The sequence below is a fragment of the Mercenaria mercenaria genome, chromosome 18, assembly GCF_021730395.1.
Source record: "Mercenaria mercenaria strain notata chromosome 18, MADL_Memer_1, whole genome shotgun sequence".
NCBI lineage: Eukaryota > Metazoa > Mollusca > Bivalvia > Venerida > Veneridae > Mercenaria > Mercenaria mercenaria.
Window position 1 is genome coordinate 62,459,405 of NC_069378.1, and position 24,199 is coordinate 62,483,603.

Here is a 24,199-nt window from a genome sequence, read left to right on the forward strand (position 1 = left end):
TTTTTTCTTTTCTTTTCGTTTTGGCCTATTAAAATTGATGTTGACGATAAAGTGTTGCAACTATTTGCTTGTATATATATATATATACATATATTTAACTTCAACTTCAGAATTTCTTTATTACAAGAAAGCAAGGTAACATGACTTCTGCATGTTAGTCAAAACACAACGAAATTCACGGACTGTCCTAGATGTTTTAAATTCAGTTAAAATATTTCAGAAGTGCAGGTTTAGACAGGGATCATAGTAAAATGACAAGTAAAAATATGGAAGGAGTAATTCTAAGGTATATTAGATATTGTGTCACATTGTACTGAAATATTTGGAAAGTCTTTTATAAGATAAGGTTTGTCATTAAAGAAACACACCAGTTACAACAGTCAATAATCTGCGAATTAACATTGTCCTCGTATGCTTATTTAGCATTCTTCGGCGTTCTGTGTACACATGGCTTTCCATTTCAAGTTGGGGAATTCTGCAGTCACATATGGAGAATATGTTATGCAGTATAAATCTCAAATTGTCATTACCTGATTCACAACCTTTAGTCTTTGGTTGAGAATTGACTTTAAAGGCTTTAGATTTCCTTTTAACTCATTTTAGTAGAAAACAAAATTGTTGTTTGGGGTGGGGGGTTATAAAGGTCATATTCTGAGGTATACATCTAGACCTCTTTTCAAAATGTTATTTCAGTAATTGCATATTTGATATAAGATAAATGTAGCTTTATTTGATTTTAACTTGTTTAATTGAGTAATGACAGTGATGCAAAGAAAGTAAGTTATGTATCTGAATGTGTTGTGACAACATTTATAGATACTTTTGTTATGGAAAGGGACTGACCTTGCCAGTGCTTGAGGTTATGACTTTTCTATAATGTCAGGGGAGACAATTGCATACTTAGGTAATTGCAAGTTTGTCCCAAGAGCAGTTATCTCTCTTAGCATTATGCGTATGGCAAAAGCCTGTTTGAGTGTAAGGAGAGACCATTGCAAAGGTGATTGCAAGTTTTTCCTAACAGCAGTTATCTCTCTTAGCACTATGCATACGACAGAGGCCTATTTGAGTGTAAGGGGAGACAACTGGGTAAGAGAATAGCTGCTTTAAGGTAATGTACCCATAATGAAAATTAGCATTTTCGGTGTGATAGCATAATCTTAGAGTGCTGTTTCAGCATTCTTTGGTTGTTATGACAATGTAATTTTCTGTTATGGCAGAAAGGATGCATATGATAATACAGTACTCAATTGCACAGAAATTGCCAGTTGTCATAACGGGTCTACAACCTTAACAAAGCATTGCTGATGTTTTCAAACATTCATGTCTGTGGTCTTGTAATAGCTCTATATTCTGATATATCAAAGAATTCAATACTTGAAATGTTTTTCAGGGATATTCTAACAGTGAAGTCTTTTTATAAAACGAAACTTTCGCTGCTAAGGTAACAATGACATGTATGTAGATTGCATACCCGACCTAAAGTTAACATGTTTTCCAAATATATTTTGGGAATGCAGAGCAAAACTGTCATATTTATGAAAAAGTGAAGGAAAAAAAAAAGACAGTTTTGCTTTTATTCCTTTATCCTTTGAACACTTTTTCCAGAACCTACTCCCTATTCCATCAGTGTAAAGTTATGTCTGCTTGCTGTGAGCACTCATAATGAGGTTAGGGGATATATATGAGCCATGCCATGAGAAAACCAACATTGTGGGTTTGCGACCATGCTGTTCGCTTTTAAAGCCTATTGCCATTAGAGAAACTGTTAGCAAACAACATGGATCCTGACCAAACTGCGCGGATGCACAGGCTGGATTGGATCCATGCTGGTCGCAAAACCACTATGTTGGTTTTCCCATGGCGCAGCTCATTTAAGCTGCATAATGTGCATACATTTTGAAAATCTTGAGTGTCCAGCTTATTGTTAGTTATTAGGGGAATTTTTTTTTTACCCCTGACAGTTGTTCACCTATAATAATGAGGGGGTCAAAGTTCATTGTGGCCCTTCATATTTGCCTGGTCACTTCCTATAGACTTCTGATATAGTGCATTTTATTTGACCTGGTGGGGTGGGTTTTGCGACGGTCCACTGCATTATTGTGCAGAGTATGTAGTACATGTAAGCAATGTAGCATTGAATTTTAGTTGTTGGTTGCTGAAGATTACAGAATTAAACAATTGTATTTTCTCTACCTATTTTGCTCTTTTTTTTAAGATTGCCATTATTTGCATAAGTCAGAGATTAACTCCACCCCGCCAGGTCGAATAAAATGCACAATAGTCTTGGTGCAAAAGCAGGAATAATTTTGTGTCATGTATCATCACCTATTTTGTATTTTTCTATTTTCCAAACTGAAAGTGCTTACCTGCATATTTACCCAATAAACTGTAGTATGTTCCTTGCAATTATATAATTTTCAAATTTCACTATTACCCTCTGTAGACAGGACACTCAGTCTGAGGTACAAAGTAGGGCAAGCACGGACCATGGTGTGCCGCTACCTTACACACTGCCAGGTCAAGTCAGAGACGCGGTGCTCTCCGGAACATCAAGTGGCAAATCACAGCTCAAAATCAGCAAGAAACTATCTCCAAAAGATGATCTGCAAGAGGCAGCAGAAAGTGATGCAGAATCTTATCAGACCTCTGTCACTGCAAGTACGGAGGATCCTATAAAACCTGCTGAAAGTCCACAAACTATTAAAAAAGAACCGAAAATAGAAGCTGTTGAGAAGGCTAAAACAGTTGGCACAGAGCCAACAACCGTTTCGATAGACACCAACACTGGTTCTATAGAAACCCAACCAGTCTCTAAAGGAACTCCGGTCAATTCACCTGAAACCCCTTTTGCTACAAACGAAATGGTTTGGTCTACACAGGAAGTGCTTGTAACCAATGACAACCAGCAGTTGGAACCAATCACAGAGGATATAGAAAATGCCTCCTTTTTAAAGACCCCAAGAGCTGCCGAATCTGCCATTCCTATGGAGAGCACTGCTATAGACGATTCTGTGGCAGGAGAAAATAATGATACTGAAAAATTACAGAGGTATTTAAATGTGGAATGTGGCCTGTCTGGCATTTGGATAGCTTCTGTTATTGCACATGGTGGCTTTGCATGTTACATTTGTTTTTTGTACAGTAGCTTGTGTCATAATAAGTTTCACTGATTAGGATGGGTTGATTCCCTATTCATGCTGCATGCAGCAGACTAAATTAGGGGTTCTACAAGCTGTATGATGGAGCCTGGAATTGCGATGTTTACAGGTATGAAACTGACTATATATGTTCAAGGCACACACTATTCACAATTCATGCAATCAACATGTGACACAAAGTTTTGTGTTTTCATATTTACCAGGGTATAGCTTTTTGTAAATGATACAGATTGTCTTGTACTGGTATCTCAATGTTGCTTTCTGTGTCGTGTTGCTTTTGAAGAACTTCAAAGGACAAGGTTGTGACATAGCTAATTTTAGACAAATCTTCACATATCAAAATGTTAACCCTTACCTTGCTAAATTCTTTAATGATCTGTCTTTAAAATTGGATGGTACTATTAACTGTTAAGGGTGTTTACCAAAAAGATACTGACTGCATAGTGAACAGTGCAGATCTTTATCAGCCTGCATGGATGTGGAGGCTGATCAAGATCTGTGTTGGTCGCAAAGACAGAATCGATCCTGTCAAGCATAGTAAGGGTTAAATAACAGCTAAAGTCACTGTTGTGTTTTGAAATTTTATCACAGTATTTCATGTGAAGTGGTAATTTGGGCAGTTTTTTTTTGGCTTTAAGTATTTTGTGATGGTGAAAAGTTTTTTGTTTTGTGTTATTTGTAAAAAGTGTTTATCAGCTGTTATTGGATGTATTGTTTAGAGTTACAGATAAACTTAGCATAGTTGTATACAAGAGTCATAACCTAAGCCGCCATTTAATTTTTTTTATTGTAAAAACATTTATATTTCACTATTTCCTTGAACACTCGCAGAACAGTTTGATGGGTATCTGGCTGTAAGTTTAAAGCATATTGTTTGATAGATCAATCTAAAAAAGAATGTGTGAAATGGAGGTGTTGCTTTAGTACAGTTTACCATCTGTTATAAAAATCAGAGTAAAGTACTATAAACTGGCTTATGCTATATGATAAATGCAATTATAGTGATCTTCTGCCACTCCCAACACACACACCACACCCTCCCTTACTGAAATTTTGGGCAAAAGCTTTCAGGTCACAAGTTCAAACCTCTGTGGAATATTGGTGAAATATGAAGGTACTCCAGACCTCGTAATTTTAAAAACGTATGAGGATTTGATGAATACAAACAATATTTTGATAATTTTTATTGCATAATATGAAAAATGTTGCAAATTGAACAAAATCTCAGTTGTACATTATAACATGTAAAATATAGTTACTCACGCTAAAGCTGTGAGTAAATTAATTATTCTCTTATCTCAATTAACTAATAACATAAAACCAAAACATGAATAGGTTTAAGGTATATATTTGGCAGCAAATATCGCGAACAATGTATCGCGGAGTAAATATTCAACAATACAATATGTCAAATTTATGTTGTCCTCGACAGTGCCCTCGTCTCTTGGGATGACTTTGTGTGATTGTAAAAATCTGAAACGACACTAATATAAATGTGAAAATTATGTTAACATATAGATGCTATAAAATGAAATACCTATTTTACATCTATTGTGCTACAAAGCAATATATTTAAAATTAATCATTTCACTTTAAAATATGGAAATCATAATGACAACTAAATGACTGTTAAAGCGGTTCCCTCTTAAGAGTTGAAAGCCTCGAACAAATTTACCAAATTATCAAATTTAACTGGGAGGGAGGGTGGGCATAAACGTATGTTTGCTGCCAAATTTTAACCTCGAGTGGAGATAAAGCTCGAAAAAACCTATATATATATATACTGGCAGAATTGCACGAAATGTTCGTGCAAAAGCCCGCCAAAACATATACAATAGAAACCAGTGAAGTATAAAACTAATGAAGGATAGTTAATTTCGAAGCGATAATAATTACATTTACTCACGCTAAAGCTGTGAGTAAATTAATTATTCTCTTATCTCAATTAACTAATAACATAAAACCAAAACATGAATAGGTTTAAGGTATATATTTGGCAGCAAATATCGAGCAAACAAAGAGAGTAATAAAATTCATATTTAAAATATACTTATACGGATACAATTACCATAACCATTCCATGTTGTCTCCTTTATGTATCAACTTTCGTCTAGATGATAATTTTGTTCCCATATAGACTTCAATCGACAGAAAATGAAGACTTCCAGCACAAACGCTGTATCTTTACTGTTTATGAAATTAGTTTCGTCTGAAATAGACTGTGAAACACCATTGAAACAAAATGACCGACTAAGCATTTTAATATATTGACAATGGAATGATGCCGTATACAAGTTCAAAAAATCAATTGTCAAAACTTACAAAATAAAAAAGCGGTTGAATCAGAAACTATTAAAAACACGAGATATTAGATCAAAGAATCATTTTAAATGCTTTTAATTTTATCTATAACAAAATAAAGAATCATTCTCTTTGCAGAATATGCATAATTACATGACTTAAAAGGCACCTCTTTAATATTGTACACTAAATTGTACTGTTGGTTAAATATTTTTCGATGCATATGATGAAAATTGTTATGTATACTGAAAAAAGTAAAAAATGAATATTTAAGCATACCACTAATTGCTGAGCACAAAGCAGCTGTGACCATGCACCACTTGCAGAGCACACAAGAAGTGATGACATTCCGTCACCACGTGGCATTCCGCCACTTGCAGAGCACAATTTGGTGACATTCCGTCACCACGTGGCATTCCGTCACTTGCAGAGCACATAAAAAATAAGTAGCATTCCGCCACTTGCAGAGCACAAATTGGTGACATTCCATCACCACGTGGCATTCTGCCACTTGCAGAGCACATAAAAGAATGAGTAGCATTCCGCCACTTGCAGAGCACAAAAAATGGTGACATTCCGTCACCACGTGGCATTCCGTCACTTGCAGAGCACATAAAAAATAAGTAGCATTCCGCCACTTGCAGAGCACAAATTGGTGACATTCCATCACCACGTGGCATTCTGCCACTTGCAGAGCACATAAAAAAATGAGTAGCATTCCGCCACTTGCAGAGCACAAAAAATGGTGACATTCCATCACCATGTGGCATTCCGCCACTGCAGAGCACATAAAAAATAAGTAGCATTCCGCCACTTGCAGAGCACAAAAAATGGTGACATTCCATCACCACGTGGCATTCCGTCACTTGCAGAGCACATAAATGAAAGGTAGCATTCAGACACATGCAGAACACAAAGTAGTAACATTCCGCCGCCATGTGGCATTCCGCCACTGCAGAGCACATAAAAAATGAGTAGCATTCCGCCACTTGCAGAGCACAAAAAATGGTGACATTCCATCACCACGTGGCATACCGCCACTCGCAGAGCACATAAATGAAAGGTAGCATTCAGACACATGCAGAACACAAAGTAGTAACATTCCGCCGCCATGTGGCATTCCGCCACTAGCACAGCACAAAAAAAAAAAAAAAGAAAGAAAGAAAAAGAAATAGGTGACATTCCGCCAGAGCACATACAAAGTGTTACTCCGTTACTTGCAGAGCATAAGTAATGACAACATATTAGTCGTCATGTAACAACTGCCTCTTGCGAACAAGCACAAAAAAGCTATGAAACTGAATCTATTACGTCGAATCAAATGAATCATGAAACAAGAAATAGCTTTTAGTTCATTATATTCTAATAGAAATAATGGAAATATTAATTATTTGAAAATATCATTGATCTATTTTCAAAACACATTCTCTCTAATACAAATACAATGTTAATTCTACATAGCAATCACTTATCACACACAAGATAAGTACATGTTTATAAGTCTAAGTTCAAAGAGACTAAAGCTATGTAAACTATACCGAGAAGGATCAAGACCTAACTTTGCAATCTTGTCTTTAAACAAGTCACGTACAGAGGAGTAAGAAAGTGGATTGGTAGATTTTTTACGCAAAATGTATTTATGTTTAGTTTTACAAAAGTGCACTTGTCTAAATATGAATTCTTTTGATTCTGGTTTTATTTCAGCTTCCAACAAGTACCTCTCGAGAATTAAAACGGGACAGGAGAAATGTCCCGTACGAGCAAAAACAACAGTGTTTCCGTCCCTTAAAACATCAGTCTATGATATTTCTACGAAGATTACACAATGCGTGTCAAAGAATTGAATGTCTGATCTTTTGATATTCAAAGATTCACTAATACGAAAAAATCCTGCAAATGTCAAAACTAATAAACACATTAATCTCAAGTCTAACAAGGAACTGTTCTCAGCAGCAAAGTGCGTGATAAACTGTTTTAAAATATCTGTGGTAATATGCTCCTTCTTGCTAATAGGCTTTGAAGCAATTCTTATGCAACCGTTAAACATAATTTTAGCCACTCATCGGTACAAGGATTTAATGAAAACGACAAATTATGCGCCCAATTAATAGCATAAAAAATAGAATTTAGTTTAGATTTACTACACAAATGTTTGCCTTGAATAGTAGACACTAAATAAAGCGCTACGGTTGTAGGAGAAGCGGGTAAATTTGAAAGTTTCATTTTTTCGCACCACTTACTAAAATTCTTGAAGGCGAGAGAATAATTCCGTGTTGTGGATGGTTCCTTCCCACGTATACATGCTTCTTTAACTGCTGAGAAAAGGTCTGGTTGAACGAATTTCGAATGTCTTCTAACATCATTCCACCTCTCAGTATTAAACAAACCTGTAATATTGCATTTAAATGTTTTGTGATATATGAAACAATTACACGAAAGGACATATTTTTTTTTTGGATTTAACGTCGCACCGACACATGATAGGTCATATGGCGACTTTCCAGCTTTAATGGTGGAGGAAGACCCCAGGTGCCCATCCGTGCATTATTTCATCTCGAGCGGGCACCTGGGTAGAACCACCGACCTTCCGTAAGCCAGCTGGATGGCTTCCTCACATGAAGAAATGACTAATTACATAAATAAGTATAAATATACTAGCACAAATGTCTCGTGAAATATTCTAAAGCAATCGTTGTGTTAAAAGCTGATAAACTTTCATTTAAACACATTCCATTCTTATTACAAGTACTTTACTGGTGAAGCTAGGTGAACCAAAAATCGATTCTTTGTTACGACCTTGCGTATAAATACCCTCTGGATTATCAAATAAGAGAATATCAGAAATGTAGTCCTTGAATAAACTTCTCTCTGAAAATACAAGAGGAAAAAATGGACTTGAAGGCCAGTAAGGAGCTACTATAGTTCCTTTTGCCTTACAGTGTAACAAAAAATTCAGGGTTTTTGGAATCAAATAAACTGGTGGAACCAACCAGTTATTATCCTCTTTCCATGATACTGAAAATGCGTCTACGGCTTCTGTACTTGGGGACCAAAACAAAGAATTGTAGCGGGGTAACTTGAAATTATAATCATTAGCAAAACGATCAACATCATGCGGACCGAATATACTATCAATGAATTCAAAAAATTCAGGAGTTACTCCATAGTCATCATAATCTATGAATCTACTTAATTCATCTGCATGCGTATTACTAGACCTACTGATCCATTTTGGTTCGATGGAAATACCATTAATAGCACACACTGTAAAAATCTCCAACGCCAAAGTCTGTAATTCAACATTCATACTACCTTTCTGAATAATTTGTACACAGTTTTTACTATCCGTATTCCATATGACATGCTTGCCTGCCGGCTGATCTTTGAATGAACATAGTGAGAAGTTAATAGCTAACAATTCTCTGAATGTAGAACTGCGAGATTTCTCAGATTCAGACCAAACTTTATGAGCTATGGCATTATCGCATTCTATGTAAGCCGCACCGCCAGTTGCTGAGGCATCTGAATACACAATGCGAGATGGTAAATATTCATGGAAAAGCTTTTTACTAAAACTGGAGGAAAAAACATTTTCCCAAAATTTTAGGCAAGTAAAACAATCTGATATATCTAAGGTTCGATCCCACGTGACCCTTGATTCAATTTTACTAAAAAGAATTTTAGTTTGTAACAAGCACACATTACCAAGGACTGGTGCCATAGAGATGATTTTTCCGGACAGCTGCGCCAACTTTCTTGCGGACGAATACGGAAAAGCTTGTAATAGTTTAGTGAGACAGTCTACAGTATTTTCAATCCGCCTGAGAGGAATACGTAAACGTGCTGACTTAAGATCTAAGACTAAGCCAAGCCATTCTAAGCATTCAACTGGAAGAAAAATAGACTTCTCCAGATTAACTAAAAACCCCGCTTGCTTTAAAGTGCTAAATACAAAATTTGCATCAGCCTGCGCTAAATCAAAAGTTGCATTTATTCCCCAACCATCGTCTAAGAAAATAACAATTCTTAGACCACTCGACCGCCAAAATTTTACAAGAGGGCGTAGACCTTTAGTAAAGATATAAGGCGCTGACGATAATCCAAATGGGAGTACAGAAAAGACAAAATATTTGTTTTTTCTGTTGAAAGGTCAAGAAAACCCCAAGTGTGTGTGGTGTATGGGCTTAACAGAGAAATGATGGTAACCAGAAGTCAAGTCAAATTTATACATAAAGCCACCAGGCATTAAATATTCTTTTGCAACCTTAAAATCTTCAAATTTAACCTTTTGCTTTTTAACATACGAATTCAAAACACTTAGGTCTAAAATCAAGCGCTTTTTTCCCGAAGTATTATTTGAAGCTACTGAAAGAGGATTTACATTTTGCGGCACAAACGGGACTTCGTATACACATTTCTTTTTTATTAGTTGGTCAATTGTATTCTCTACAAAGTCTTGATTTTTTAAAGCAGAAGCGTTATTTTTCATAACGAAAGGAGGAGGTTTATTAGTAAAAGGTATAACATAGCCGTCTTGTATAACAGATAAAATGTCAGTATCCGCCTTAATAGTATCTTTCCAAAATGAAAAACAGTCTTTTAATCGGCCCTTTACCGAGGCATCTGATACGGTAAGCAAACTCTCAATTGATTTACAGAAGAGTGTGTGAAAATCTATATTATCGTCTGATAAATTATCTGACAAAAGCAAGTACTTATCGTCCTCACATTGAAAATCACTGGCATTGCTTATCTGCTGATTGGGGCTTGTTCGCTGTGGTCTCTGATGAGGTGACTGGACCTGACGGCAGTCGCGAGAAGTTACTTCCCATGGGTCCTGTAAAGGTTGCGTTCTGCACAAGTGATGGCTGTAACCTTGCTGCGCAACCGGAAGCGAAATGACCGGAGTTCCCACATAAGAAGCAGATGACTTCTCTTTGGATAAACCTTCCTTGTTGTCCCGCCATGGTAGGTCTTCCTGTAGTCTTCCGAAAACTTCAAAAAGAATTATTGTCAGATGAATTACGACTGTTAATGTCGGGGGTTGTGTCAAACCGCTTGGATTTTTCCAATTTTGCCTTGGCCCTCTCCTCAGCCCTACGTATCTTTTTATCATTGTCGGAGTCACTGGCAACATCTATTTGCTCATACTCTGCTATCGTGGACCATCCAGACGGTGAGGAATCTGCGATTCTAATCAACTTATTTCTATGATGTAATTTTTGCTGAGCTTCATTCAAATACTCTTGAGCTTTAGAGGCGTTTCTGAGACTTAAATATGGCTTTCTTAGTAGTGTCAAGCAAATCCGAAATTTCAGAATTAAATTGAAACTGTTTCTTATTAGAAATGCTCTTGAATGAAATGTAATTATCACTCCGTACCTTCTTCTTGACGTTTTCAGCTGTCCACTCAGAATCCTCCTTCAGATCACGTTTGAGATCAGCGAATTTCTCGTCAAAAAATCCTTTCAATTCCTGCGCAACTTGTTTCCTCAAATCAGAAGATCTTTCGTCGCCATTTTCTTGGTCGGACATTATAACTTCATAAACGTATGTTTGCTGCCAAATTTTAACCTCGAGTGGAGATAAAGCGCGAAAAAACATATATATACTGGCAGAATTGCACGAAATGTTCGTGCAAAAGCCCGCCAAAACATATACAATAGAAACCAATGAAGTATAAAACTAATGAAGGATAGTTAATTTCGAAGCGATAATCATTACATATATCAAAGCACATTGAGTTATTCAGAACTATGTGCATTTCAGTCCATAACAAAATTTTCCAGCATACTGTGAAATCATTAATATTCGTGGGGGACTTATTTTGGTGGATTTTGTGGTTGTGACAATCCATGAAATTAGATCCAAATGAACAAGTAAAATTACCATTCATTTTATGTTCAAAACTTGAAATCCATGAATTTACAATCCAACAAAATTGCTGTTTTGACCATGCAAAACCACGAAATTTCATGCCTGCGAAATTAAATGATTTTACTGTAAAGGTAGACTTGAAAATGTTTTCCACATAGCTTGAATTTTGAGATAAGCCAGTTTGAGACATAGAATTTCAACTGTATATACATTCAGTCTTCAATATGTGCATAATTATTCTTTCAATGGTGTATTTTTTTTATTTGAAAAAAAAACAACATTGCTATATATATACCCACTGAACTGCCTACAAACTAAGCAAGAATTCATTGAACAAAGAGAACATGTCTGCAGCTTTTAACAAAATAGTTTTTGAAAAACATACAAAATTTGTTAAGGAAAATATATACAGTGCAACCTCTACAGAGCGGCCCTCTCTACAGCATAAACCTCTCCATAACAGCATTATCAAAATTTCCAATAGCTGAAATTTACTATCAATAGAGCAACAACCTGTCAACAGAGGTCAATATCTGTGTCTCCCAAAGGATGTTGCTCTACAGAGGTTGCACTGTATAGTACTTTCCTATTTCACAATGCTCTGGTCATAAAGAAAGTGTCAGCTATAGGTATGGAAACCCAAATATTTCCCTGATAGGCTTTATTTTGACTCCGTGATACAGTGGCTTTTAGATATCCTTAGGACAGCTGGTACATATTTTTGCAATCTCACCAGACATGTACATGTTTTTGACAACACAGAAAATGACGTCACTTGACCTTCAGCTATTTCCGGAAGTAAAGAAAATGAAAGTAGAAATGCCAAACTTGAAAATGAAAGACATATTTTGATTCATCTATAGTCGATGAAAATACAAAATGACATGAGCTTCTCAATTCAAACTGATACAAAAAGGTGTGATGGTGATTGGTCTTTTTGTTATGATCAAATGGCCAGTAATTATCAGCATCGTTCTCCTTGACTATTTCATAAACGACATTGTGTCTGAAATCATTAGTCCTTCACCTCTGATTCATGTGGAAAAGTTGGCAGTTATTTGCAGAGAACAAGTTTGTACTCCTACAGAATCCAGGAACACTGGTTAGGTTAACTGCTCGCTGTTACATGACTGAAAATACAGTCAATCTTGTGTTAAGAGACCACCTAAGGGACAGGCAAAAAGTGGTCTCTTAAGACAACGGTCTCTCAGGACAAAGTACGGAAAATGGCCATAATATATTGGACTTAAGTTTTCACGTGGTGTATGTAAGAGACACATTGGGTAAGGATGCAGATAAAATATATGTTATTCATATCAATTTAATAGTTTGAAATTCTCTTCATTTTATGCAAGTGTTTCAGAATAAAGATTAACCTATGCATGAAATATTTACATACATCAATAGAACTTTAAAGTGTAATAAAGTGTGTGTTTTACTTCGATAAAATCAGCTGAATTTCACACAATGTTATTACGTTTCAAGAACGAAACAAGCCATCCTGTCGATGCCTTAAAGTTAATGTCCCCAAGATCACTCGCGAACTTAAAGAGCTTGAGTGCATAAGATAGGCCCAGACACGGGCATTCTCCTAGCAGTCACGTCCTTAAACCACTCGTATACCAAATTGTTTACATCTTCGTGAACAGTTACTCTCCTCGCACGTTTACGATCACCTGAAACATTGTTTTCAATATCCTCCAACACTTCTGCTTTCCGTTTCAGAATGTTTTCGATCTGGGTTTTTCCTACGCCCATTTCTTCAGTCAGTTTACGAGCACTTTTGTTCTTACTTAATTCCAACACACGAGCTCTATCATCCAACGTTAACACTTTCCGTTTAGACATATTCAAGATCAATCAATTACACATAGGATATCTTACAATACATGTATAACACGATATGCGGTTTTCCTTATTTATCAAGGTCAAGTTATTATTGGAAAAAATGGGCGGATCTTAAAAACAACGACGAATATGATTGGTCATATCGGTCTCTCGCTAATAATTATACAGTGATTACGGGATCCCATCAGATGTTACTTACATTTCTCACCTTTTGCAGTCGAGAATTAAGTGTCAACACGTTCTCATAATTAATCGGCGGCAGTGTTTGATGTAAAGATGATTTAATATGGACATAGTTAAATTTTAGCGGTTGCTTAACCAAAAAAGGTCAGTCAATTTGCCGAAAATCAGCGGTCGCTGGTCGCGTTAGACAAAAGTCATTTAGCACAAATATTTTAATAGTAAAATTGTTCGGGGGGAATTCAAAGTGGTCGTTAAAGACAAACGGTCGTTGAGGACACGTGGTCGCATCCACAATATTGACTGTATACTGTTGAAAAACAGCGTTAAACCCAAAACAAACAAACAAAACCTTGTGTCAACTTTGTTATTCTGAGTTTGATTGTGGTAAAAGATAACACTTGATCTTTAATTAGTAACAACATATTTATGATATTTTTATATTTCTTTCTCAAAATACTGTTAAAATTTTGTTTTGAAAGAAATATAAACCACTCAATCTTTTATGGAAGGTAACAGGATCTTAGATTTTAGCCTAGACAAAAAGTGCGTAGAGTAGATTCCCTTCTATCAAAATAGCGAAAACGATAATTTTTGTTGTTTACTATAACACAAACCCGAGTTGTCAATTGCAAAGAAGACCATTAGTATTGTGAAGTTAAATGCACATCAATGTATTCTGGTAAAATGATAAGAGTTAATCGAAAAAGAAACAGTCATTTTTACTATACTGTAGAAGTGGGCAGATACCATTCTATCTAAAGATTCAATCTGTTAAAGTGGGCAGATGCTTTAGAAATACAAGTTACTGTAAATGTTGGCAGACTAAATGTACTGGGAAACAAAGAAATCTGCCCAGAATGACAGAGGCATGTGATTATATATACATATATACTGGCTGCCCCTCCAATCAGGGGTCTCCTTGCTTAAGCTACCAAATTGTCTTCCCTGGCTTGCTGTTTAAGAGAAGCTGCACTGTACTCTCCTTTTTTTGTCTCGTATCTTATTATTTATAATATGAGTCCAAATATTGTCCTGTTACTGACTTGATTTTATCTCTCATGTAACCTGCTGTTTGCATTGACTGCAAAGTTGTTATTGTTGAATTTAGGATTGGTAACAGACTTAATTCACCTTCAACAAGCGTTGCGCCATTAAAGTTTGGAAACTTGGATTGGCAATTATATGTACTAATTTCCTGTAACACCTGTAGAACACAAGGTCCCAAGTCTTCTGTATCAGTGTTTGTGCAGGATTCATGATGATAGATCATAATTATTTTTATACGATATGAGGTATAATACCAAATAGGGATAGAGCGTTTTTTACATTCTTCATCATCCCCATGCCCATTCACAAGATACTTTAAGATCCTATACACTCTCACATGTCTCTTTGATAAAATATTCTTCATAAAATGTTGCTCTATCTCAGTAAATGCTAAATTCACCCCTACAATGAGGCAGCTTTCTGCTGATAAGATCTCTTTACGGAATGTTTTTCCACAGTTTCTCCACAAACCACTGTTGACTTTTACTATCAATAATCTTGACTGCTGGTACAAGATCAACATGTATAGGTCTTTGTTCTCCATTTCTATAAATGAACTGCATCTTGCATGCTGGACCATGTTTTCCTATAAATTTTTCAAAATCTAGTTTTTTTGGTACTAGATCATTTTTACTCTGGTATTGAAAGGACTCTTCATTTACATTATAAATTGCTTTGTAAAAGTAAGAGTTTAAAGGAAATTTACGATGTGAAAAAGTGAGTTTTGTTAAGCCTAGAACAGGAAAAATAAAGTCAAACTCATCAGGAAAGTTGTTCCTTGTTCCATCATAAAAGCTACCAACCTTTATGATAGTGCTCTTGACAGATTTTACGGAATTTGCATTTTCTGCTACATATCTTTTAAGAGAACAGTCATTCTTTATGGGGAAATAGACTTCAACTAAACTCTTTTCCTTATACATTTTCTCTGTTAGGTAAGAATCTTTATCAATGCTGTCAGATAGTCTATCAAATGCACCATCTGCTAGTATAGCATCAACAAGATCCTGCACAAGAGTCTCTATCCCTGTCTGAATAAACTCAACCTCTTCCTGTTCTATTTTGAATTCACATTCCTTTTCATAAATGTTAATCAAATACCATTCCAGCTCATTTTTCTTTTTACAGGAATCTTCTTCTGTCTGAATAAACTCAAAATCTTCCTGTTCTATTTTGGATTTTTCACATTCCTTTATATAAACATCATTCAAATACCATTCCGGCTCGTTTTTCTTTTTACAGGAATCTTCTTCTGTCTGAATAAACTCAAAATCTTCCTGTTCCATTTTGGATTTTTCACATTCCTTTTTATAAATATCATTTAAATACCTTTCCAGCACGTTTTTCTTTTTACAGGAATCTTCTTCAGTCTGAATAAACTCAACCTCTTCCTGTTCTACTTTTGAATTCACATTCCCTTTCTTAAAAAGCCTTAATAATCTCCTTCTGTTATTTTTCTGTTCACTAGATTGCATAGTCGTCATCATAAAGTTAAAGCTTATTTTATCTGAGTTTTAAACTCTCACTGCCTGGCAGCAAGTTGTTTGGAGTTTACATACTTTCCATATTGAATTCAGTTGGATGATAAAGTTAAAATTGACCTTTTTCCTCAAAAAATACTTTATACAACATCTTATTTCTCATGGATGAAGGTCATGGATACTCCATTATGTCAACCTTGAAAGATTTTGCAGAGGCCAATATTCAGATAACAAAATAATAATCTTCTGCAAGTAAAAAATTTTATAGATAATGTCCCAGATTTGGTAGTTTGTGCAGTCTAATTAATATACATGGAGGAAAATCCACCATGTTTGGGAATCACAAAAATTATAAGGAAGACCAATAAGGTTTTGAAGAACATCAACTCTGAAATAAAAAAGAATATATATACTAAATACCATGCTGGTATATTTTAATTAATGTATCAGTCTGGCAAAGCTACTCATACAATAAAACTAGTTACTATATATAATCTTTTACAATGTCAATTAAAATATGTGACATGTGTGTCAAGTGGCTAATAATGATACTATTAAATAACACAGAATCTTGTGTGAGTAGAAAAATATTCTTTTGACTCAAGTCTTCTACATAATAATTTATACTCACTAAAGCACTTATTAATTTATATATAATTCTTATTAATGAAAACATAATTATGATACATATTAATGAAAGATATGATTAAAATCTGAGGTTAACATCTTTTTTTGTTTATCTGATATCAGTTTTAAAATAAAATCAACACCAACCATGATTTAATCCATTCTTCTGAAAATGATAGACAATCTGCCAACTGTACCAACTGAAGTTGACATGTGATCAGTTTAAGGTGTATCTTAAAATAGAAATATCTGTCAGGTCAGAAGTTCAGCCTACTTACTCTTCAAATCTAAGATTAAAATGAGGCTAAAATTAAAATGAAAATATCTGACTTTTTGTCCTTGGCCAACAAACATTAACACCTTTATCTTACCAATTCCAATTTGTCAAGGTATGACTATATTTGATGATGCCTCCAAGTGTAAAATCACACACATTGTTTTCACCATTTTGATCAATATTTTGTAAATAAGTATTCCCCCATCCCCCCCCCCCCCCCACAATGTTTAAACTTTCCCCCATATAAACACCCCCCATATATCTAATGCAAAAATGACCTACCAACTTCTCAAAGAATTAAACAAGAGGGTCATGATTACCCTGAATCGCTCACCTGAGTAATTAGAGCCACATGTATTAAAAGCAAACTGATGCTAAAATATTAGAAAGTAGGTCATATTCATGGTCACTGGAAGTCAGTTTTAAGATCGGTGTGCAAAACTGTACATGTCATCCAAATTTCAAGGCTGTATCTTAAAAACAAAAAAGTAGGTCAAGGTCACAATCAAGTGACCCCCAGTCACTTGGAGTCATCAGGTAATTATGATTAAACAGTCTAGGAAATATAATCTGATAATTTTTGAAGTATTTTTTCCTATATAACTCACATAAAAAGTAACCCTTAGGGCTTGGCCTCTTTTCACCCCAGGGGAATAATTTGAACAGTCTTGTTAGACATCCACTAGGCAATGCTACATACAAAATATCAAAGGCCTAGGCTTTGAACTTTCAAACAAGAAGATTTTTCCCCCTGTATGTCTATGTAAAACTTGAGACCCCCAGGGCAGGGCCTCTTTTCACCTCAGGGTTATAATTTGAACAATTTTGGTAGATGACCTCAATGCCATGCTATATAACAAATATCAAAGGCCTAGGTCTTGTGGTTTTAGATACGAAGATTTTTAAAGTTTTTTCCTATATAATCTTCGTAAATTTGGAACCCCTGGGGCCTTTTTCATCCCAGGGACACAATTTGAACAATCTTCATAGAGGACCATTAGATGATGTCACATGCCAAATATCAAGGCTCTACGCCTTGCAGTTTTGGACAAGAATATTTCTAAAGTTTTTCCTTTTGGTTGCCATGGCAACCAGAGTTCTGCATGGAATTCAATTCTTTGAACAATTTTAGAAGGGGACCACCCAGGATCATTCCTGTGAAGTTTGTGTAATTCTGTCCAGTTGTTTTTAAGAACAAGATTTTTTTAGAAAATGTTGACGGACACATGACGCTCAACACACGACGGACATTGAGAGGTCACAATAGCTCACAGTGAGTCTTTGGCTCGGGTGAGCTAAAAATAAAGAAAAATTACATGTTATTGTGAAACTATATGCACGATCGTCAGATGTGTTAAATAAATCTACGCATTAACTATCGTAAAATATGTTAAAAAAATCTATACGCATTTGTAAAATTTCAGTCCGTTTGTAAAATTTCAGTCGAAGAATCTTTGAGATACAAATGAAGCGAAGCAGTTCCTTTTGTTCTTTCATGTGCCCAGTGTATAACATTGATACATGGGATGAATTTTTAAAACACGCCCTGTAAACAACAGAGCTACCTCTTTCAGAAGTATACAGTAAATCGCTCTGTCGCAGGTTCCATTCTGGTACATGTAAAGATGAAAGAACGTCAACAAAAATGAGTGTCATCATATTTTTTGTATTTTTACAAGCATTGTATTGAATATCGAAATCGGGGAATGGTAGGTGATGTAGATTTGATTTAACTTTACAGAGAACTTAAAGTTCGCTATTTCACTCGGGGCATTGAATTCTTCGTGTGAGAAAGCCACCCAGCAGGCTTATGAAAGGTCGGTGATTCTATCCTTGTGATGAAATAATGCACGGGGGTGCACTTGGGGTCGTCTTCCACCATCAAAGCTGGAAACTCGCCATTTGACCTATAATTGTGTCGGTACAATGTCATGTGGCGTTAAACCCAACAAATAAATAAATAAATTTAGGCAATATTTACAAATCATATCATTCAACGAAATATATGTGAGATAATCATTAATTTTAGCATAAAAAAATTAACCGCCTTGATAGCCGTGACAGTAGTGGTAAAATAAGCAATGCTATCTTTATCTGATCTTTTATTTTGTTAGTGTGGTTTAATATCCACTAAGTGTCGCAGTTCTTTATTATCACCCGACGAAAGTCGGAGGGATATAGTTTTGGTGTTGTCCGTCCGTCCGTCTGGAGCCATATCTAGGAAATGGTTGGGAATATTTATTTAAAACTTCATATACATGTTCACCACAATGAGTTCTTGCGGCCCGTCAAGTTTCAGTCAGATTGCCCAAGTAACACCAGAGTTATGGCCCCTTAGAAGTTTCTAGTGTTAAACTATATAGGGTACTATAAATATGGCAATTTCTGCATCATAACTTTTGATATATTTAACCTAGAACTATGAAACTTAAACAGAATTTAGATCACCGTAATGTGGTTGTGTACACACAATTTCATTTGGATTTATTTGTAAATTAAGAGTTATTGCCCTTTAATTGTATAAAAAATCCACATATTTGTACATAACAAACCTACCATTTGGTAGAATTTCATTAAATTTCTTTCATTCTTTTCCATGAACATTTATTGTAAACATGTGAAGTTGTGTACCCACACCTGGTCACCCCCTTACCTTGATCACACACCTCCCCCCCCCATCCCCCAACACCCCCCCCCCCCCCCCCAAAAAAAAAAAATAAATCATTCCTTATTTTAGATTTTTTTCAAACAAACTTCATATACATGTTCACCACTATGAGGTTATGGGTTATGGGGCCCATCAAGTTTCAGACAGATTGCCCAAGTAACACCAGAGTTATGACCCTTACAAGTTTCTAGTGTTAACTATATAGGGTACTATAGATCTATAGATATGCCAATTTCTGCATCATAACTTGTGATATATTTGACCTAGAACTATGAAACTTTAACAGAATTTAGAGCACTATAATGTGGTTGTGCACAGACAATTTTGTACGGATTTCTTTTTGTAACTTCAGAGTTATTGCCCTTTAATTGTCTAAAAGTCCACATATTTGTACATAACAAACTTACCATTTGGCAGAATTTCATTAAATTTCTTTCATTCTTTTCTGTGAACATTTATTATAAACATGTGAAGTTGCGCACCCACACCTGGTCACCCACTTGCCTTGGTCACACCCCCTCCCCCCACCCCCCACCCTCCCAATTTTTTTTTTTTTCTCATTTCTTATGTTAGATTTTTTTCAAACCTTCCAAGTTGTACCATTCCCCCACCTCACTTCTCCACCCAGTCATGCCCACCACTGATCATGCATCCTCTGCCCCCCCCCCACCCCCCCCTCCTCCAACTTCACCCTTCAGGGCTTGACACTAACGCTGGTCCGCTGGTCCGAGACCAGTGCTTTTCAGGGAGGACCACTAACTTCTCGAATCTGTGTGGTCCGAAGGACCACCGAAAATTACAAGCAAGTCATTTTTAAAATAAATTAATAAACATTGAATTGTTCACGGTACTGCAGTTAAAAATAGAATTTGGTTTTCCCCGTGTATTTTTTCTTGAAATTTGGAATGCCCGGATGTAACGCTGGTACTAAAACCCGGGAACGGAACACGGTAACTTGTCTATCTGCTTGAACTATTCACTTACGAACTATTGAGGTATCAGTAAAGTATCCAGCGTTCGGTAGACCTGAGGTTCTGGATTTTGACCCGTGAAAATCGAGAAAAACTCGTATCTGACTCGCACAGAAAATGCCCCATGCGTCGGCGTGACCCGCGGAAATTTTCTTTCATGCGTCTCAAGTTCGAAAGTTCTGCCCCTGTGCCAATCAAAATCCCAGTGAATTTAAATATTGTTTGCCGCCATAAGCGGAAGTATGGCAGTAGGCGGAGCGTCGTATATTAATTAGCTACTGACATATGTCAATTACGCCACGCGCCGACTGACACGTTGTCATCTCGCGGTTTGTATTTAGTACAATTATAATGCCCGTCATTATCAAAAGTGTTTATTGATCAAAAAGTTAAAAGTTAATTGATAACAAAGCAGCCTATTATCGTGTTTGTACAACTTGTTAATTAGCGGTATACATCTTATGCTGTATTGTTATGTCTTGCCGATTATTACTGAACAACAAATTCATTAAAATCATTTATTTTATGTGCTTGACACGTTTATATAAGCCGATCGGCCGTTATGATCTATAGCATTTAATTTAATTTATTACCATTACCGAGGCTTTGTTTGGGCAAAAACAAATAAAAATGCTTTTAATAAGCAGAAATTATAAGTATTCAATAGGTATAATGAAAAAAATAAGAAATTTATAACATGTATTTTATCAAGATTTTAATGTACTTTCGTTTTCCAAATTTGTCACCCGTTTTCACGGCCGTGATTTTCGGACATTTTTAACGAGATTTTCTAGTGCAATCTTAATGAAAAGTCAATAAAAAGTCTGCATTTAAGAAAAAATGACAACTGTTGCAAAAAAAGCTCTTATTTTGAAGCTAAACCCCACCCACTTAAAATATGAATTGCTGAAAAAATCTTCTTTATTGACATCTTTATTTTAAATTTGATTTTCAAAATTATTTAATAATTAAATGGCAGATGTTTATCAAAATAATAATATAAAAATCACATGTTTTGCAGTGTTTGTAAAAAGTACTCCATGGAAGAAGAGAGGGTCTCAAAAAAAACAACATCTATCTTGGTAGGACCACCTGAAATTCTGTCGGACCATCAGTTTGCAAAAGCTGCTGGTCCTTCGGACCACCACTGTAAAAAAGTTAGTGTCTAGCCCTGCCCTTTTACCTTTTTTTTTTTTTTTAATTTTTAATTTTCAGTCAATATTTATAATCAACATGTGAAATTTTGTTTCCTCTCCTGTTCCCCTGCACCCCCACCCCCTAAAAAAATAAATATATACATATATATATAGATATATATATTTCCATTCCTTTTTTTTTTTTTTTTAAATGTTCAAACCTTCAACATGTTAAGTTGTGACTGCACAAACCTTGCCCTCAGCCATGTTCAAGATATCTTACCTGTGTTCTCTTAAAGACATCTGATCTTTTAAGTTCAAATGTACATGAACTTGTATAACAGCAACACCTGGTGCCAAACCACTCAAAGACAATATTTCATTCCAGTTAAACTTCAAGCTCACATTTCAATTAACTGCATTTAATTTTAAAAGCTAAGCTTATTACAGTAAGCATATCCCATTCAAAATAATTCTTTAGTCAGGACCAAAGTATCATACATTTATTATGTACTCTTTAATTAAACATTTGTTTTCTGTTAAATTGATTTTGACTAATGAAATTATTTGCTTTTTATTAACATCCTTAACTTTTTGCCGGATATAATCTTTTTGCCATTCCTCACCACAAACCCTTTCGGCGGGGGATACCAATTCATCGAATTTGCTTGTTTAGAACAGGTATAGTGCATTGTAATCGACTTGGCGGGGCGGGGTTTCGCTACGGACCACTGCATTATTATGCAGGATATGTAGTATATTCGGCAATCTCCGCAGAATGTATGGATATACACAAGTAAAATATATGTTCAGATAATACAGGCAAACCGTAAAGTTAGAGATAGAGAGTTTAGTGTAAAGGTAGAGTGTTGGTGTGACAATGTAAAGGGCGCGGGATCAAATCTGCAGACACTGAGATTTCTTTAATCTTTTTAATGTGATTCAATTTAACATGTGTTTGATTTATTTTCTTTTGTTTTATGTTTCTTTTTTACTTCTTTTCTTTCTATTTTTTATTTTGTATCAACTTAGCAACTTCTCCCTGTTCATCTCATGATGATAGTGGCCAGTCGGCCCTATACACAAGCCGTGCTCCTGTGATGAAACCAGATTCAGACTGTCCCTTGCCAATAGGAGCCAAAGCACCGTCTGTATCGTGACTCTGCCAGCAGTAGTTGGCGGTGTAACTGGTGTCTATCCAGGTTTCATTGACAGAAACGAACTGAAATCCCTGCCTCTGTAGCCTGTCCTTCTGTTCATAGAAGTGCAATCTGCTCCAGATCTATATATATAACTATTTTTCTACCAAAACCTTTCTTTGGCTTATCGTCTTTTTCCATAATTATGATACCAAGTAGTTGTTTGCAAGGTCTTATGTAAATGAGAATGGCTTCCAGGATATGTCAGATCTTCATGAAGAGCATCAAGAAGGTTCTGTAGTGTGGGAAACTGGGGGCAAATGGTGTAAAACTCGATAATCTTGTTCCGCACTGCTGTCCCGTTAAAATTGTCTATGCTTTTGTACCTGTTGTTCTTAGTTACTGCTGATGGATGGTGAGCATTTTATTTCCCTTTGAAAACACACAGCACGGTTTTTTCACTGACGCCTGTAGCTATCTTGGGGTGCATGTACCTGGTAGTTACTAGGAAGGCTTAGATTCTTTCTTAAAGAAGCTGAATACTTTTTAAATTATGCTTCTACTTTGGTCATTTAGTGTTGCCATTTTACGTGTGTAATGAAAACCAGTTGTATACATTTAATGTAACATGAAACACGGTGCACGTAATGCATGTGCATCATGCTATGCTGATTACTTATTCAGTCCCCATCTACGTTACATTGTAACCAAGATAGCATTGAATTTTTGTCGTTGTTTACCAAAGGATTACGGATTTAAATAATTATGTTGCTCTACCTATTTTGCTAGTTTTTTGGTGTGTTTTTTTAGATTACCCTTATTTGCATTAGTCAGAAATTAACTCCGCCCAGCCAGGTCATATAAAATGCACTATAGAAATTTTTATCTAAATAAGGCAATGCAAATCACATGATGTTGATTTTCCTAATCTGCAGAGGTGTCAATAAATTGAACTTCAGTCGATAGATATAGTTTATGTAAACATAAAATGAACTTCAGGTTTATGCTCGTTACCAGTACTAAGTTCAAAATAGTAAACGCTGTATACACGAACAGCTTATAAATTTTAAAAGCTTGAAGTTTTTTTGGCAGTTACAGCATGACATTTCAGTATGAATGAAGCCTAACATATAAACAGTTGATTTATAAATTAAGAAAAATTTTATATATTTGATGAAGATTTTCAACATATGAAGTAAATATCTAAAGGCAAAATAATTTAGCAAAGATTGGTATGTCCTGACACATATCTGTCCATGACATTATAGTACATCTTAAGACAGAGATGTGTCCGGATATACCATTTTTGCTCTTTGTTTTCAGTTCAGGACATATTTTTTTAAATAATCAAGGGATTTGAGTGAAACATTAAATGTTGATAAGCAGGTATATTGCATGCAAAGTCAAGGTCACAGACAGAAACACTTTGTTCTTACAAAAATTATGTGAGGTTTTCAATTTAGAAAATTTTGCTGAATCTTTTGTG

The 24,199-nt window shown here is 35.5% G+C and overlaps 1 protein-coding gene across 11 annotated transcripts in view; it reads left to right on the forward strand.

The window, feature by feature from the left end:
- The window catches only part of LOC123538280 (uncharacterized), a 196,310-nt gene that overhangs the window by 135,495 nt on the left and 36,616 nt on the right, over positions 1–24,199 (forward strand). For 9 of the 11 annotated variants that reach the window (XM_053530383.1, XM_053530378.1, XM_053530382.1 and 6 more), the window contains one exon: positions 2,444–3,049. The exons of 1 other annotated variant lie outside the window; for it this stretch is intronic. In XM_053530383.1, the coding sequence (XP_053386358.1) occupies positions 2,444–3,049 (606 nt within the window). Of the gene's footprint in view, positions 1–1,390; positions 1,442–2,443; positions 3,050–24,199 lie in introns of all 11 variants that reach the window. One more of the 11 variants, XM_053530386.1, reaches the window with a different exon arrangement.